The sequence below is a fragment of the Phascolarctos cinereus genome, unplaced genomic scaffold (assembly GCF_003287225.1).
Source record: "Phascolarctos cinereus isolate Bilbo 61053 unplaced genomic scaffold, phaCin_HiC Scaffold_5;HRSCAF=322, whole genome shotgun sequence".
Taxonomy (NCBI): Eukaryota; Metazoa; Chordata; class Mammalia; order Diprotodontia; family Phascolarctidae; genus Phascolarctos; species Phascolarctos cinereus.
In genome coordinates, this window is record NW_027555958.1 from 154890713 (window position 1) to 154904217 (window position 13505).

General features: G+C 37.6%; 1 protein-coding gene across 1 annotated transcript in view; it reads right to left on the bottom strand.

Moving 5' to 3' along the window:
• CRYBG1 (crystallin beta-gamma domain containing 1) overlaps positions 1-13505 on the bottom strand; it is a 274835-nt gene that overhangs the window by 45614 nt on the left and 215716 nt on the right. Inside the window, 5 exon segments of the mRNA XM_020976947.2 lie at positions 100-254; positions 1112-1147; positions 2413-2539; positions 11485-11624; positions 13131-13296. Of these exon segments, the coding sequence (XP_020832606.2) occupies positions 100-254; positions 1112-1147; positions 2413-2539; positions 11485-11624; positions 13131-13296 (624 nt within the window).

Consider the following 13505-nt stretch of genomic DNA (forward strand, 5'->3'; position numbering starts at 1 on the left):
ATGCTGCTATATCTCTAGCACCATTTTTGCATACAAAGGACCACACATGTATTAATTTATTAGGAAAAAAAGTGATACTAATGATTTCTTTCCACTTACATGCCTCCTAGAACTTTTATAGACCCTACTGATTTCAATAGCAAATTATCTTCACCAGGTTCTTCTGTTTCATCTCCTTCTGTGATGAAATCACTCATTTCTGTTTCTAGTTCCATACATTTTCCTTCAAAAAAAGGCTTTTCATAAATAATAACCTATAGCAGAAATGAAACATGCCATCAATTTGTAAGAACACATATGGCCAAACAGCTCAGTATTAAAACAACCAGTTTAAAAGTGTTTATATCACAATCAAATTAATGCCTTTTGTCATACTTGATTAAGTTTATGAAATTAACTCAAGTTCAGAAATTATTTTTACATGTAATTGGGGGAAAAAATAAAGTATTATTTTTAAAAAATTAACTCAAATATGGTATTCTGTGAGAGGCAGTTGTGACATAGGAGATAAAGAGCCAGTCTCAGAGACAGGATGTTCACTTTTAACACTTCCGTCTATGTGACCTTCGGCAAGTCCCTTAAAGGTAACTAGGTGATACAGTAAGTAGTACAACACTAGGCCTGGAGTCTGGAAGACCCGAGTTCAAATTTTGTCTCAGACATTTATTAGCTGCATGACTCTGGGTAAGTCACTTAATCTCTTCCTGCCTCAGTTTCCTGAACTACAAAATGGGGATAATAATAGCATCTATATCATAGGGTTGTGGTGAGCATTAAATGAGATTATATTGCAAAGTACTTAGCACAGTGCCTAGCACACAGTAAGCACTATATAAATGTTAGCTATTATGATTGACCTGGGCTCAAGTCTCACTTTTGACACTTCTTGGCTATGTGACCAACCTCAAGAAAAGTCACTTAACCTTCTCAGTGTCCCCAGGTTAACTCTTTTTCTAAAAACGTATTACAGATGAGTGGCCAATCTGCATCGGGATAAGTGGTTTTCATTCCAGCAGTTCCCTATGTTGATAACATCAGAGGCCCAGATCTATTCCTGCACCCCACTCCCCCAAAAAAAGAGGCAATGGAATGTATAACATTTTTTTTTTACCTTTGGATCTGCAGGGAATTCAACTTTGCGACCACCCTGAAAAAAAAAAAAGACAAAGATCCACCATTCTTTTGGGAGTAATGTGGCAAAATGTAAAGCTCAATGGACTTAAGAATCAAAAAAACTTGGGCTTGAGTCCTGACCTTGACAAGAGCTGTGTAGTTTTGAGAACTGTCCCCAAGTTCATATGAACCAGAGTAATCAATCCCCTCCCCCACTCCCAGCAAAATGTACCTTAAACCAAACACTGTAAGAGATGAGATCCTTTTACAATGGTTGAATGGACGACAGACATATTGCTGGACAAACACTCATAAAAGGACAGCTAAAACATTGTGGAGAATGAATCCAACAAGTAAAACATTAAAAGCGGTATCATATAGGACAAAGAACACCAGTCTGGAAGTCAAGGAGACGGAGAATCTGACCTTGGCTCTTTCTATAAATTGAGGCAGCTAAACAAGGTCATCTCTGCAATTTATTCCAGCCAGAGTGTTGTATGATTCCACAAAAAAAGGTTAACTAAGTACTAAACTTCAATCAAATAGGAAGCCGATGGTATTATTAAAAGTACAGGGTGTTCCAACAACCTTAGCTCAGTTTTAAGCTGCTAAAGTTTAAAACTAACATCTTCGGTACACACCTGTACATCTCTGATGGCCCTTTAAAAAAAAAAAGGACAGCCGACTGGGGTCCAAATGCAAAATATGAGGTGTGATTATTAAGTAACATGAATGGATTTTTAAAACATGCTCATATACTCAACCAGGCACTGTCTCTTTCAAAGAAGTCTCCTTGGGAGGCTGCTATAAGTTTATTCCAATAATGCTGCAGTTGCTCTTAAACATTTTTTAAAACTCCCCCTTTGGAACTTCATTCAGAACTGGAAGCATCCACTGTCTTGCAAATAACCACAACACCTTCGGGAATGGACTTGGAAAGAGCCAGATGTCATTGGGAGTCAAGCTGGATGAATAACACCAATGACTCAGTCTGTGTCATAACATTTTTGGTTAAAAGTGAGTAACATAAAGTAACAGGGTGGGTTTGGGGCTGAATTGTCTTTGAAAGCAATTCCAAAAGATTAGTTTCAAAAAGATTTAAAGTAATTTGTTACATCGTTGGAATATGCATATAGCCATCCAAAGTGACCACTTTGGAGGTCAATGTTTATTTGCACACATGAATTCTGTCCAGTATGTCTCTTTTTAAAAATCCTTCCTGTTATTTTATAGTCATGTCATGTAAATAATATCAAATCTATCAAAGGAATCCTATCCCATGGAATATTATCAGTTTACCATTTTCAGGGGCCTCATTGATCCAATGTATGCTTCTTCTGTGTCCCAGAAGGATAAATCAGGATATTCACCAGGCTCAAGGACAAAAGGAATACCCTGAAAACCAGGTTCTTCATAAACCAGCCATCTAAATAAGCACCCCAAAAAATGGCAGAAATTAAAATCCATAGTTATTTGAACATGCAGTCTCCCTGGAAAAACAAGGCTTAGTCAGACAGCTGCCCATCAATAAGTAGAAAGATAAACAACATAGGAAGTTCAGATTTTATTATTATTTTTTTAAAAATCAGAACTGTGACTTCACTAGTATAGGCAGCTTTTGGTGAAGGACTTCCTCTATCAATGCAAGTTAACACCTACTCTAAAAATACTCAGATTGGAGGCCTGGTCACACATCTAAGTGTGAGGATTCTCAATTTGATTATCAGATGTCTTTTGTTCTTAGCTCTTGGTTCTAGCTATGTTTTGGAAAGCTGAGGTTGCCATAGAAATGGGGCATTACAGGACTTCCATTATCATTGAGATCAAGGCCTATTAATTTTTTGTGTGTGTGTCATAGACCCGTTAGGCAGTCAAGTGAAACCTATGGAACTCTTCTCAAAATTATGTTGTTTGTTTTTTTTAACGTACAAAATAAAATGCACAGAATTGCAAAGGAAATCAGTTATACTAAAATACTTTTTAAAAACTTTAAGATCTCAGACCTCCTCCTAAGAGCCCTTGATTAATAGTCACACACACACACACACACACACACACACACACACACACACATACACACATATATATATATTTGGTAATATCTACTTAGAATTAGGAGGATCCACTGTGGGCTCACCCAATTTTCCCGATAACTTCTAGGGAAAAAAAATGCAAGGTTTTCTGGCAATCATTTAGACACCTCAGTTTAACAGGGGATGAATGATCGATTCACCTGATAAACCTCCTATGACTTTTTTTCCTGGTAGGTTGCACTAACAGGAAATTATTTTAAAGTAAATACTTTTGGCCATAAAATAGTCCTCCCCCTTTCTAGGCTTCCTTTCCACCGTCATGGCCCAAGGGTACTTTTTTTTCCTAGCTGCTTTTGTCAACATACATTTTGGTGACTCAGTAACTTCTTATTAATTCAGGGACTTGCAATCAGAATCCCAATAAAGCACTATCAGTAAAAGAAGGAAAGGCAGGGTGGGGGTGGGGTGGGGGTAGGGGTGGAGGAGGGGGAAGAAGTGGAAAATCTAAAGAGATCCCACTTTGAAATACTGTTTCTCTAATTCCCTACCTGCAGGGCTATTTTAACAAAATCATTTTTAAAAGTACATACCTAAACCACAAGAAAACATAATCCAAGGGTGGGGTCTCTTGAAGTTCCCTTAAGTTTTGTTAACATTGCTCTGTCTCAGGACAGACCAGATTTAAGGTTGTAACCCCAACCTACATTGTCTTGTTATTAGCACAAAAGCCGTGCTTTTAGTGGCCCCGAAATTGCTGTTAAACTGTAAGAGGTCTTAATGACATAGAAGCATCCCACCATCACTACTAGAATGACATGTCTGATTTAGTATAACTGGTTCTAAGAAATTCATCAGAAATGGTATGGCAAATTTCTCTGACAGCACAACCTACCAATGAATGACTCTGAGATTTCTACCCTTAGGAAATTCTTTTCTTCCTACCTCAAATTCCAAGAGCAACAGTTTATATTTTTAATTTGTGGTGAGGTTTATGGTTTCCATGCAAAAGCTAAGAACTAATAACAGTTAGTGTGAAGTAGTGGATACAGAGTGGGTCTACAGAAGGAAGCCACATCCTGGCTGATGGCTTCTGGGCAGGCCCCAACCTCTCCGTGCCCCAGGCTCTTCTAGAAATTGCAAAGCAGACACTCATTTGTACATCTGCACTCATAAAGAGAGTCTCTCACTGAAAGCTGCCCGCTGGGGAATAACAAACAAACCAGTGGAAGGGGAACAAAAATCATTAGGAATGATTATCCGAAATTAATCTGGTATCTGAAAAGACATTTTTTTTCAAAGTGCTTTCTCAATTTGAACCTTCTCACCAAAGCTTGCTAGATGCTAATGCAAAAAGACATATTAGATAGAAGTCCAACCATGGGTGGATTTTGGAATCTGAAAACTGATATTTTAAGCATGATTCACTTTTCTTGAATTCTGTTCTGACATGATTTGCCAATCACAACCCAAGCAGGGGAAAAACAAGTATCATATGGTATTGTTTTAATTAATCTCATGATGCACTGTTTTTGGGTACAGTTATGAGAGGCAGTGTTGTATGGTGGAGAAAAGGATGTCCTAGAAGTCAGGAAGAAGGTCTGGGTTCAAGTCTTGCCCCTGATAAACACAGGCTGTGTGACCCTGGGCAAATCACTTTCAAATCTCAGTGTTCCAGGCAACTCTCTAGGACTATAAATTACAGGCAAATGCCAACCTGCATTGGTTTTCTTACCTGGGAGTTCTCTATACCAAAGAAATCATAGGTTCACTCCCCATCTCTGCCCTAGAAGACTTATTTGTGACTACCTCATAATATAAGATATACCTATAAATTAATAAGTTTTAAAATAGAGGCAAGCAGCAATAATAATATGTCAGAGCTTCAATACCCAAAAGAACTTTGCCAATTTAGGAGTCTATTCACTTATTCCAAATGGCGATTCCATGTGAGTAAAAGACAAATGGCCAAGGATCAGTTAATGAGCTGAACAGGAAGTGCAATTTCATTGTTTTATAGTTATGGTTCCTTTTTAATTTTAAATGAAAATAGAACTTCCTAGCTTGGCCAGGTTATCTTATTCACCAGTTTTATCTCTAAATGACCTTTGGCTGTTTTCAAAAACCCACCCCTAGGTAATAAAGATTTGCTTCCAATGAGATTATTCAAGAGAATATGGCCTAGGCCCAGGAGGCAATTCCTTTTTTTTTTTTAATTTTTTTAATATAAATTTATTTATTTTTAGTTTTCAACATTTACTTCCACAAGATTTTGAATTCCAAATTTTCACCCCATCCTGCCCCTCCCCGTACCCAAGATGGCATGCATTCTGAATACCCCTTCCCCTAGTCTGTCCTCCCTTCTATCTCTTCCTCCCCTTCTCTTATCCCTTCCCCTTCTATTTTCCTGTAGGGCAGGATAGATTTCTGTACCCATTTCCTGTATTTCTTATTTCCCAGTTGCATGTGAAAACATTTTTTTTAAACATGTGTTTTTAAAACTTTGGGTTCCAAATTTTCTCCTTCCTCTCCCCCCACTCATTGAAAAGGCAAGCAACTCAATAGGTATACATGTGCAGTTATGCAAAACACTTCCATAGTAGACATGTTGTGAAAAACTAACTCTATTTCCCTTAATCCTATCCTGCCCCCCATTTATTCTATTCTTTCTTTTGACCCTGTCCCTCCTCAGAAGTATTTCTTCTGATTACCCCTTTCCCAATCTGCCCTCTCTCTATCATCCCCTGCTCTCTTGTCCCCTTCCCCCCTATTTTCCTGTAGGGTAAGACAGATTTCCATACCCAATTGAATGTGTATGTTATTCCCTCCTTAAGCCAAATCCTATGAGAATAAGATTCCTCATTTCTCACCTTCCCTGTTTCCCCTCCACTGTAAGAACCTTTTCTTGTCTGTTTTTGTGAGATAATTTACCCCATTCTACCTCTCCCTTTCTCCTTCTCAGTATAATCCTCTCTCATCCCTTAATTTTATTCTCCAGATATGACCCCTTCATCTTCAACTCACCCTGTGCCTCTATCTATCTACTACTATCTATCTATCTATCTATCATACATATAATTTTTTCCCTCCAACTACCCTAATACTGACAAAGGTCTCATGAGGAGACCTTTCCATGCAGGAATGTAAACAGTTCAACCTTAATAAGTCTCTTATGATTTCTCTTTCCTGTTTACCTCTTCATGTTCCACTTGAGTCTTATATTTGAAAGTCAAATTTTCTATTCAGCTCTGGTCTTTTCATCAAGAATGCTTGAAAGTCCTCTATTTCACTGAATGACCATTTTTTCCCCTGAAGGATTATACTCAGTTTTGCTGGGTAGGTGATTCTTAGTTGTAATCCTATCTCCTTTGCCCTCCAGAATATTATATTCCATGCTCTCCAGTCCCTTAATGTAGAAGCTGCTAAATCTTGTGTTATCCTGATTGTGTTTCCACAATACTTGAATTGTTTCTGGCTGCTTGCAATATTTTCTCCTTGACCTGGGAACTCTGGAATTTGGCTACAATATTCCTAGGAGTTTTCCTTTGGGGATCTCTTTCAGGAGGAGATCTGTGGATTCTTTCAATTTCTATTTTGCCCTCTGGTTCTAAAATATCAGGGCAGTTTTCCTTGATAATTTCTTGAAAGATGATGTCTAGGCTCTTTTTTTGATCATGGCTTTCAGATAGTCCAATAATTTTTAAATTCTCTCTCCTGGATCTATTTTCCAGGTCAGTTGTTTTTCCAATGAGATATTTCACATTGTTTTCTAATTTTTCATTCTTTTGGATTTGTTTTACAGTGTCTTGATTTCTCATAAAGTCACTAGCTTCCAATTGCTCTATTCTAATTTTTAAGGAAGTATTTTCTTCAGTAAGCTTTTGGACTTCCTTTTCCATTTGGCCAATTTTGCTTTTTAGGGCATTCTTCTCCTCATTGGCTTTTTGGACCTCTTTTGCCATTTGGGTTAGGCTATTTTTTAAGGTGTTATTTTCTTTAGTATTTTTTGGGGGGTCTTCTTTAGCAAGCTGTTGACTTGTTTTTCATGATTTTCTTGCATCACTTTCATTTCTCTTCCCAGTTTTTCTTCTACTTCTCTTACTTGCTTTTCAAAATCCCTTTTGAGCTCTTCCAAGGCCTGGGACTGATTCATATTTTTCTTGGAGGCTTTGGATGTAGGAGCTTTGACTTTGTTGTCTTCTTCTGGTTGTATGTTTTGATCTTCTTTGTCACCAAAGTTAAGATAATATAGTCTGACTCTTTTTGTGAGGTTTGCTCATGATCCCAGCCAATTACTTGGGTTTTAAACTCTTTGTTAAGGTAAAAGTCTGCTTCCAATGTGGAGAATGTACTGTTCCAAGCTTCGGGGGTTTGTATAGCTGTTTTCAGAGATACTTGTAGGGACCTGTAAATTTTCAGTTCTTCCAAGGTGGTATGATAAGGGGCGAGGTGTTTACTCTTTTCCTGGCCTGTGCTCTGGTCTATGAGTGACTGACCACAAGCAGCCTTTTCTCTGTGAGGAGGGTTTCTTTCCCCACAGCCACTACAAGCTCCACCACTCCAGTGCTCCTCCATATCCCAGGACCACCACCCAGAACTGTGAATCCAGATCCAACCACGGGCAAAGCAAGAGATTCCTGCCTCAGCACTGGCAAAGAGATCCCTGCAATCCCCCTCTGATCAGCCACTGGATTTCCCCTCAGTCTGTGGGTCGGAAGCTCACCCCCAGGAGGCAATTCCAAAAGAAGAATGGCTCTAAAAAGATGTGGAACAATGGTGATTCCAAAGGGCACAAAACCCCACTGGGATGCATGTTAAAAATCAATTCAACCATACTCATGCCTCATATAAGTCAGTGCAGAGGCAATAGAATGACATGAAATCATATTGAAAATTTCTCTAAGATAAGTTTTATAAGATGTTTTAACAAGATAAAATAATTAAAATTTATATGGAGTATCTCTCATCTTGCTGGACAGTTTTGTAGGAGCAGTATAGGGAGCATTGTAGAACTGACATGGGAATCAAGCCAGCTGGCCTTCCTACTCTACTGATCTATACTTGCATGAGTGACTCCACCCCTCTGGGCCTCAATTTCCTTAACTGTAAAATATGGGGGTTGGACTACATACATTTTAAAGTTCCCTTCTAGTTGTTATAGTCAATGGTACTGTACATAAAAGGGGATCTTTTTGATAGCATGCTGCCACCTCAGGTGAAAACGCAAGATAGGCTGATAAGATACAAACTTAGCACAAAAGTTTAAAAAACTGCACTCAATTGTGAATGAAACGGAAATTAAATTAGGTAAATTGTAATGTCCCCCAGACAACCTGGCTAGACTATTAATAATTTTGTTTCTTAAAAGCTTGGTCTAGGGCAATCAAACCTTGGAAAACTACCTCTCAATGGTAACATAATATCTCCAACAACAAAGGGGACTTCTCACCAGGCAAGGCCACTCAAAAATCAAAAACCAAAATGAGCAGGTCCACTAAACTGTCAATAATTTAAAGGCATCTAGATTTTCCTTAAATATTTGCCAGAGTCAGGGGAGATTTGGTATGGTCAGGGGATGTATTTATGAAAGGCAATGTGGCACTGTGGATAAATCAAAGACCTAAACTCAAATTGTGGATAAATCAGAGACCTAAATTCAAATCCTGCCCCTGACTCAGACTGGCTGTGTGACTCTGGATAAGACACTTCACCTCTCAGTGCTCAGAGCAACTCCCTCAGACTTTTGCAGAGCAAAAGACAACCTACATTGGTAAGGGGAGTTCCATTAGCTAGGGAATGAATGAATGAATGAATGAATGAATGAATGACAAGGATGAGAATGATTAGCCCCAATTCTATTTATCTAAGTCAGTAAGAGCAAAAAAACTTAAACTGGTCAAAGTGCGCACTAAGGTTCTCTCAGTTTTTCAAAACAGATACAACGAACAGTTAGAAAGAAGTAGAAATTGCCTTAGCAATATTAAGCAGTTATGTGTGTCACAGGATACCCTATGTCAAGAACAAAGGTTTGGAGAGTATGGTCCTTGTATGTTGGTGACACCGGCCTCTGCTATACGTATACTTTGGGGGTCGAGAGGGACAACAAGCAAGAGGCATAACAGCACGCCAGGGTAGTTCAGGGAGCCTCAGTTTAGCTTATCACATCAAACAGAATGTTCTATACCACACCACCCTAGCTGGTGCATTATCCTTCTTTTAAGGATTGAAATGATAGTACTATACCTACTTCCTCCATAAAGCCTTTTCTGATCTACCCAAGTGAAAGAGACCTCTCTCTTTTTTGATCTCAACACTGTTACTCCTATTTACTTATATTATTATTGGTACTGTACTTATCTGTGTGGATATCTTACCATACCCACTACTACTATTTGCTGCTTCTGTTATTACTACAATAGTTAGCATTTGTATAGCACCTACTATGCGTCAGGCACTGTGATAAGTGCTTTACAAATATTATCTCATTTGATTCTCACAACAACTCTGGGAGGCAGAGGCTATTATTATCCCCAGTTTACAGTTGAGGAAGCTGAGGCAGACAGCAGTTAAATGACTTGCCCAAGGTAACACAGCTAGATACCACCTAGATGTCTCATACAAAGTTAATTACCGACTAGGTTATAAACTCCTTAAAAGTAAGGGTCATGTTTTATTTGCTCTTCATAAAGAAAATTCAGTTCCTGTCACAGTGAATCACATTGTGTGGGGGGGGGGGGTGTCCAGACCTGTGATTTCATTGGTGTAGAGAATTCCTGGTGAGGAAAATTCCCTGTTTCAGGGTAAATTTCCAACTGCTTTGCATCTCACAATCTTAGAGAAAGGCTTAGGGGACTGAGGTCACCTGATGCTCAGGGTCACATAGCCAGTACATGTCAGAAGCAGAATTTGAACTCAGGTCTTCTTTATTCTGAGTTATTGTCGTTGTTGCTGAGTCGTTTTCCAGTTGTGTCTGACTCTTCATGACCCCATTTAGGGTTTTCTTGGCAAAGATATTGAAGTGGTTTGCCATTTCCTTCTCCAGCTCTTTTTACAGATGAGGAAACTGAGGCAAACAGGGTAAAATGACTTGTCCAGGGTCACAAAGCTAGGAAGTATCTGCGGCCAGATTTGAACTCAGGAAGATGAATCTTCCTGATTCCAGGCCTGACACCCTATCTACTATGCCACCTAACTGCCCTTCGTTCTGAGGCCAGCTCACCAATCACTATGCTTCTTGAGCTTTACATAGGAGGCATGTAATAAACATCTGTTAATTGACTGAAATGTATAATATGAAGAACTTTTATTTATGGGATGAAAATGTTTCCTAACTCACATCCACATGTAAAAGTGAACTCTACCTTCTCAAACTCCTCCCAGTGCTTGGCCTAGTTCTCCTTTGCCCCTATCACATTCTATCTTTTTTGGGTGAGGGGACAGTATGGAGGAGGGCCTGGACCCTTGTTTTCAACTGTGTGAACTCTCTGTATTCATATCACTAGAAACTAGTCTCTGATACTCAGATTTCAACCATTCTACTCTTTATGGAAAAGTCCGATGATAATCATTCCCATGACACAGAGATGATGTAATCAAAGTACAGAATGAAAGACACATTTTCTGATGTGGCAAATAACTGCATTTGTTTTGCTTGATTATTCTTTCTTATTTGCTACAAGGATTTTGTCTGTCTTTAGCAGAAGGTAGGATTTGGAGAGGAGGAAAGAAAGAAGTTAACAATAATGTTACCAAAAAAGAAGAAAAGAGGGTTATTGAAGCATTTTTTAATGCAAAGAAAAGAAGGTAGTTCAGAAGGAAAATATGGAAGCAAGCCAGTTTGGGAAATAACCTTAAATTTTATATGTTCATATATAAATATATATACACACACATACACATATATTTTTTAAAGCAAGTATTTATGTAATAGAAATTTGTGATTTCACATATAATGCTCTTGTTCTATTCCACTAAGTAGACAGAAATGTTCCTTTTTTGGTTTTAATTTAGTATAAAAAATAAAATGTAATTAATTTTTTTAATTAAAAAGGAAAGCACATAAGAAAAGGAATTCTTTCCTCCAATATATTATATTAATAAAAGGAACTAATACAAAAACTATGATATTTTATGAGTACTATATGCCAAATTTCCAGAATTTTCTATCTTCTCAAATGACAACTTTGATCAATAATCATTTTAAAAATAAAGGGAACACAAATCAGAGCTATGAATTTTTGTTACTTCACTGGACTTCCTTTCAAAACACACACACACACACACACACACACACACACACAATCACTTTTAATCACGAATGCACTTAAAATTAAATACTTACGTGCCCCAGTGTACTTTAATAGAACACGTCTTCTGCATCGCACCATACATCTGCATTTCTTCAGTGTCATCAAAGTAGGAATTTACAAGTCCCAATCCTTCTGGTTCAGTATACAAGTCAATTTGACTAATTCTGTAATCCTGGAAAATATATGTATATTCATATGTAATCATAATTATATCTACTTAATATCTACAAATTCATTTTTAAACGATAGCAACTAATTAAAATAAGGATTAAAAACATACAAGGATTTCCAGCAAGTATTTGCTGCTTTCACTCTCTTGTTTTAAATGCTGTGTCCAAGCTACAGTTAGTATCTGTGCATCAATGGAACCTGAGCAATTGCTTCACTTCCATGTCAAAGATGCCACATACATCTCAGGGTGGCAGGTCAGATTTTTCAGGGCTGTGCTCTATTGGGATTATGGGAAGGGGAGCATAAGGAACCCACATTAAGGGGGCTTTCCTTTCACCAAGAAACCCATGTCTTTGCTTTTTGGCAATCACACGCCTTTAGCCTACAAAGTACCTTCCAAGACACTCATAAAATATCTCTGTCAACAAGACTTGGAATTTTTATTTTTCCAAATTAAAGACAACATTAATTGCTTTGCCGAAAAGTAAAGAAACTACTAGAACCTATACCGACAAGATCATACATCCACTGATATACTGATGAGATATGAGAACTGTAATAAATTCTAAGGTTAATTCTAAGGAAAGAGCAAGAAATTTTACTCAACAGATTAAGAAATTTCTCTCTAAATTCTCTAAATTTCTCTCTAAATTCAATCTCTAAAGTGGTCTCAAAATTTCAGATTTAAATTTACAGCAATCTTAAATCTAAATTACCAATTTTATTTGTGGATCATTTATATTTGACATTCTTAGTACCAGACATCGCCGAAGTTCAAGCAGTACATGAATAAAAAAAAAATCAACAAAATCCTGTTTTCATGGAACAGTTAAAGACAAAGTATTTTTGCAAAAATAAATATTCTGGAGAATAAAAAAATAAATAGACCACTGGTAAGAATTTTAAGAATTAGGAAAAAAAAGTCTATTCACTTAGAATAGAAATGGAAATGTTCCCTTCATTTTCCTTAAACAAATAATTAGAATATATAAATGATAAAAAAAAATTTACACATAAGTTTCACAAGAATAATCCAAAGCAGGGGCAGCTCAGTGGCACAGTGGACAGAGCACCTGCCCTGGAGTCAGGAAGACTTGAGTTCAAATCTGGTTTCAGACACTTACTGGCTGTGTGACCTTGGGCAAACCACTTAATCCCAACTGCCTCCAAAAAAAAAAAAAAGAACAGTCCAAAACTTCATCATTTACTTTTATGCCATATAGAAGATAATATGAAGTGGTAGACGGTATATTAGAATTGGAGGTGAAAAAGATACGGCTTTGAATTCAGGCCCTGACACTTACTAGTTGGGTAACCTTGGGCAAATCACTTAAACTGTCTGATCCTCAGTCTCCTTATCTATAAAAATGGAGAGAATTCAGGCAATGTCTACCTCGCAGGGTTGTTGTACACAAACTGCCATATAAACCTTAAAGGACTATGTAAATATGAATTGCTAATATTAACATGGAAATTTTCCTTAAAATTGGATTCTATTCTAACTTACCTTAATCACATGTCTAATTGAACCAATCACCAGGGGCTTAGCAGATTTGTTCTCCTCACTTTCTGCCAAAATATCTTCTACTCCCCAGGGATCACATAGCTCCAATTCTCCCTCTTCAAGGGGAACTGAGTTCCCTTCGAAATTTGGTTTTTCATACAAAATCCAGCTACAGAAGAAAGATATGGTACTCTGTTATCCTCAGGGAATGTATTATATTAGATAATGGAAGACTGGCAATTACAGCATACATCGATAGCATCTTTTGAATAGTTAGGACAGTATAATATTTACAATTGAGAAGGCAGTATAAATAGAGTAGATAGAAGGCTGGCCTCGGAGTCAGGAAGACCTGAGTTCATATCCTGATTGTGTGGC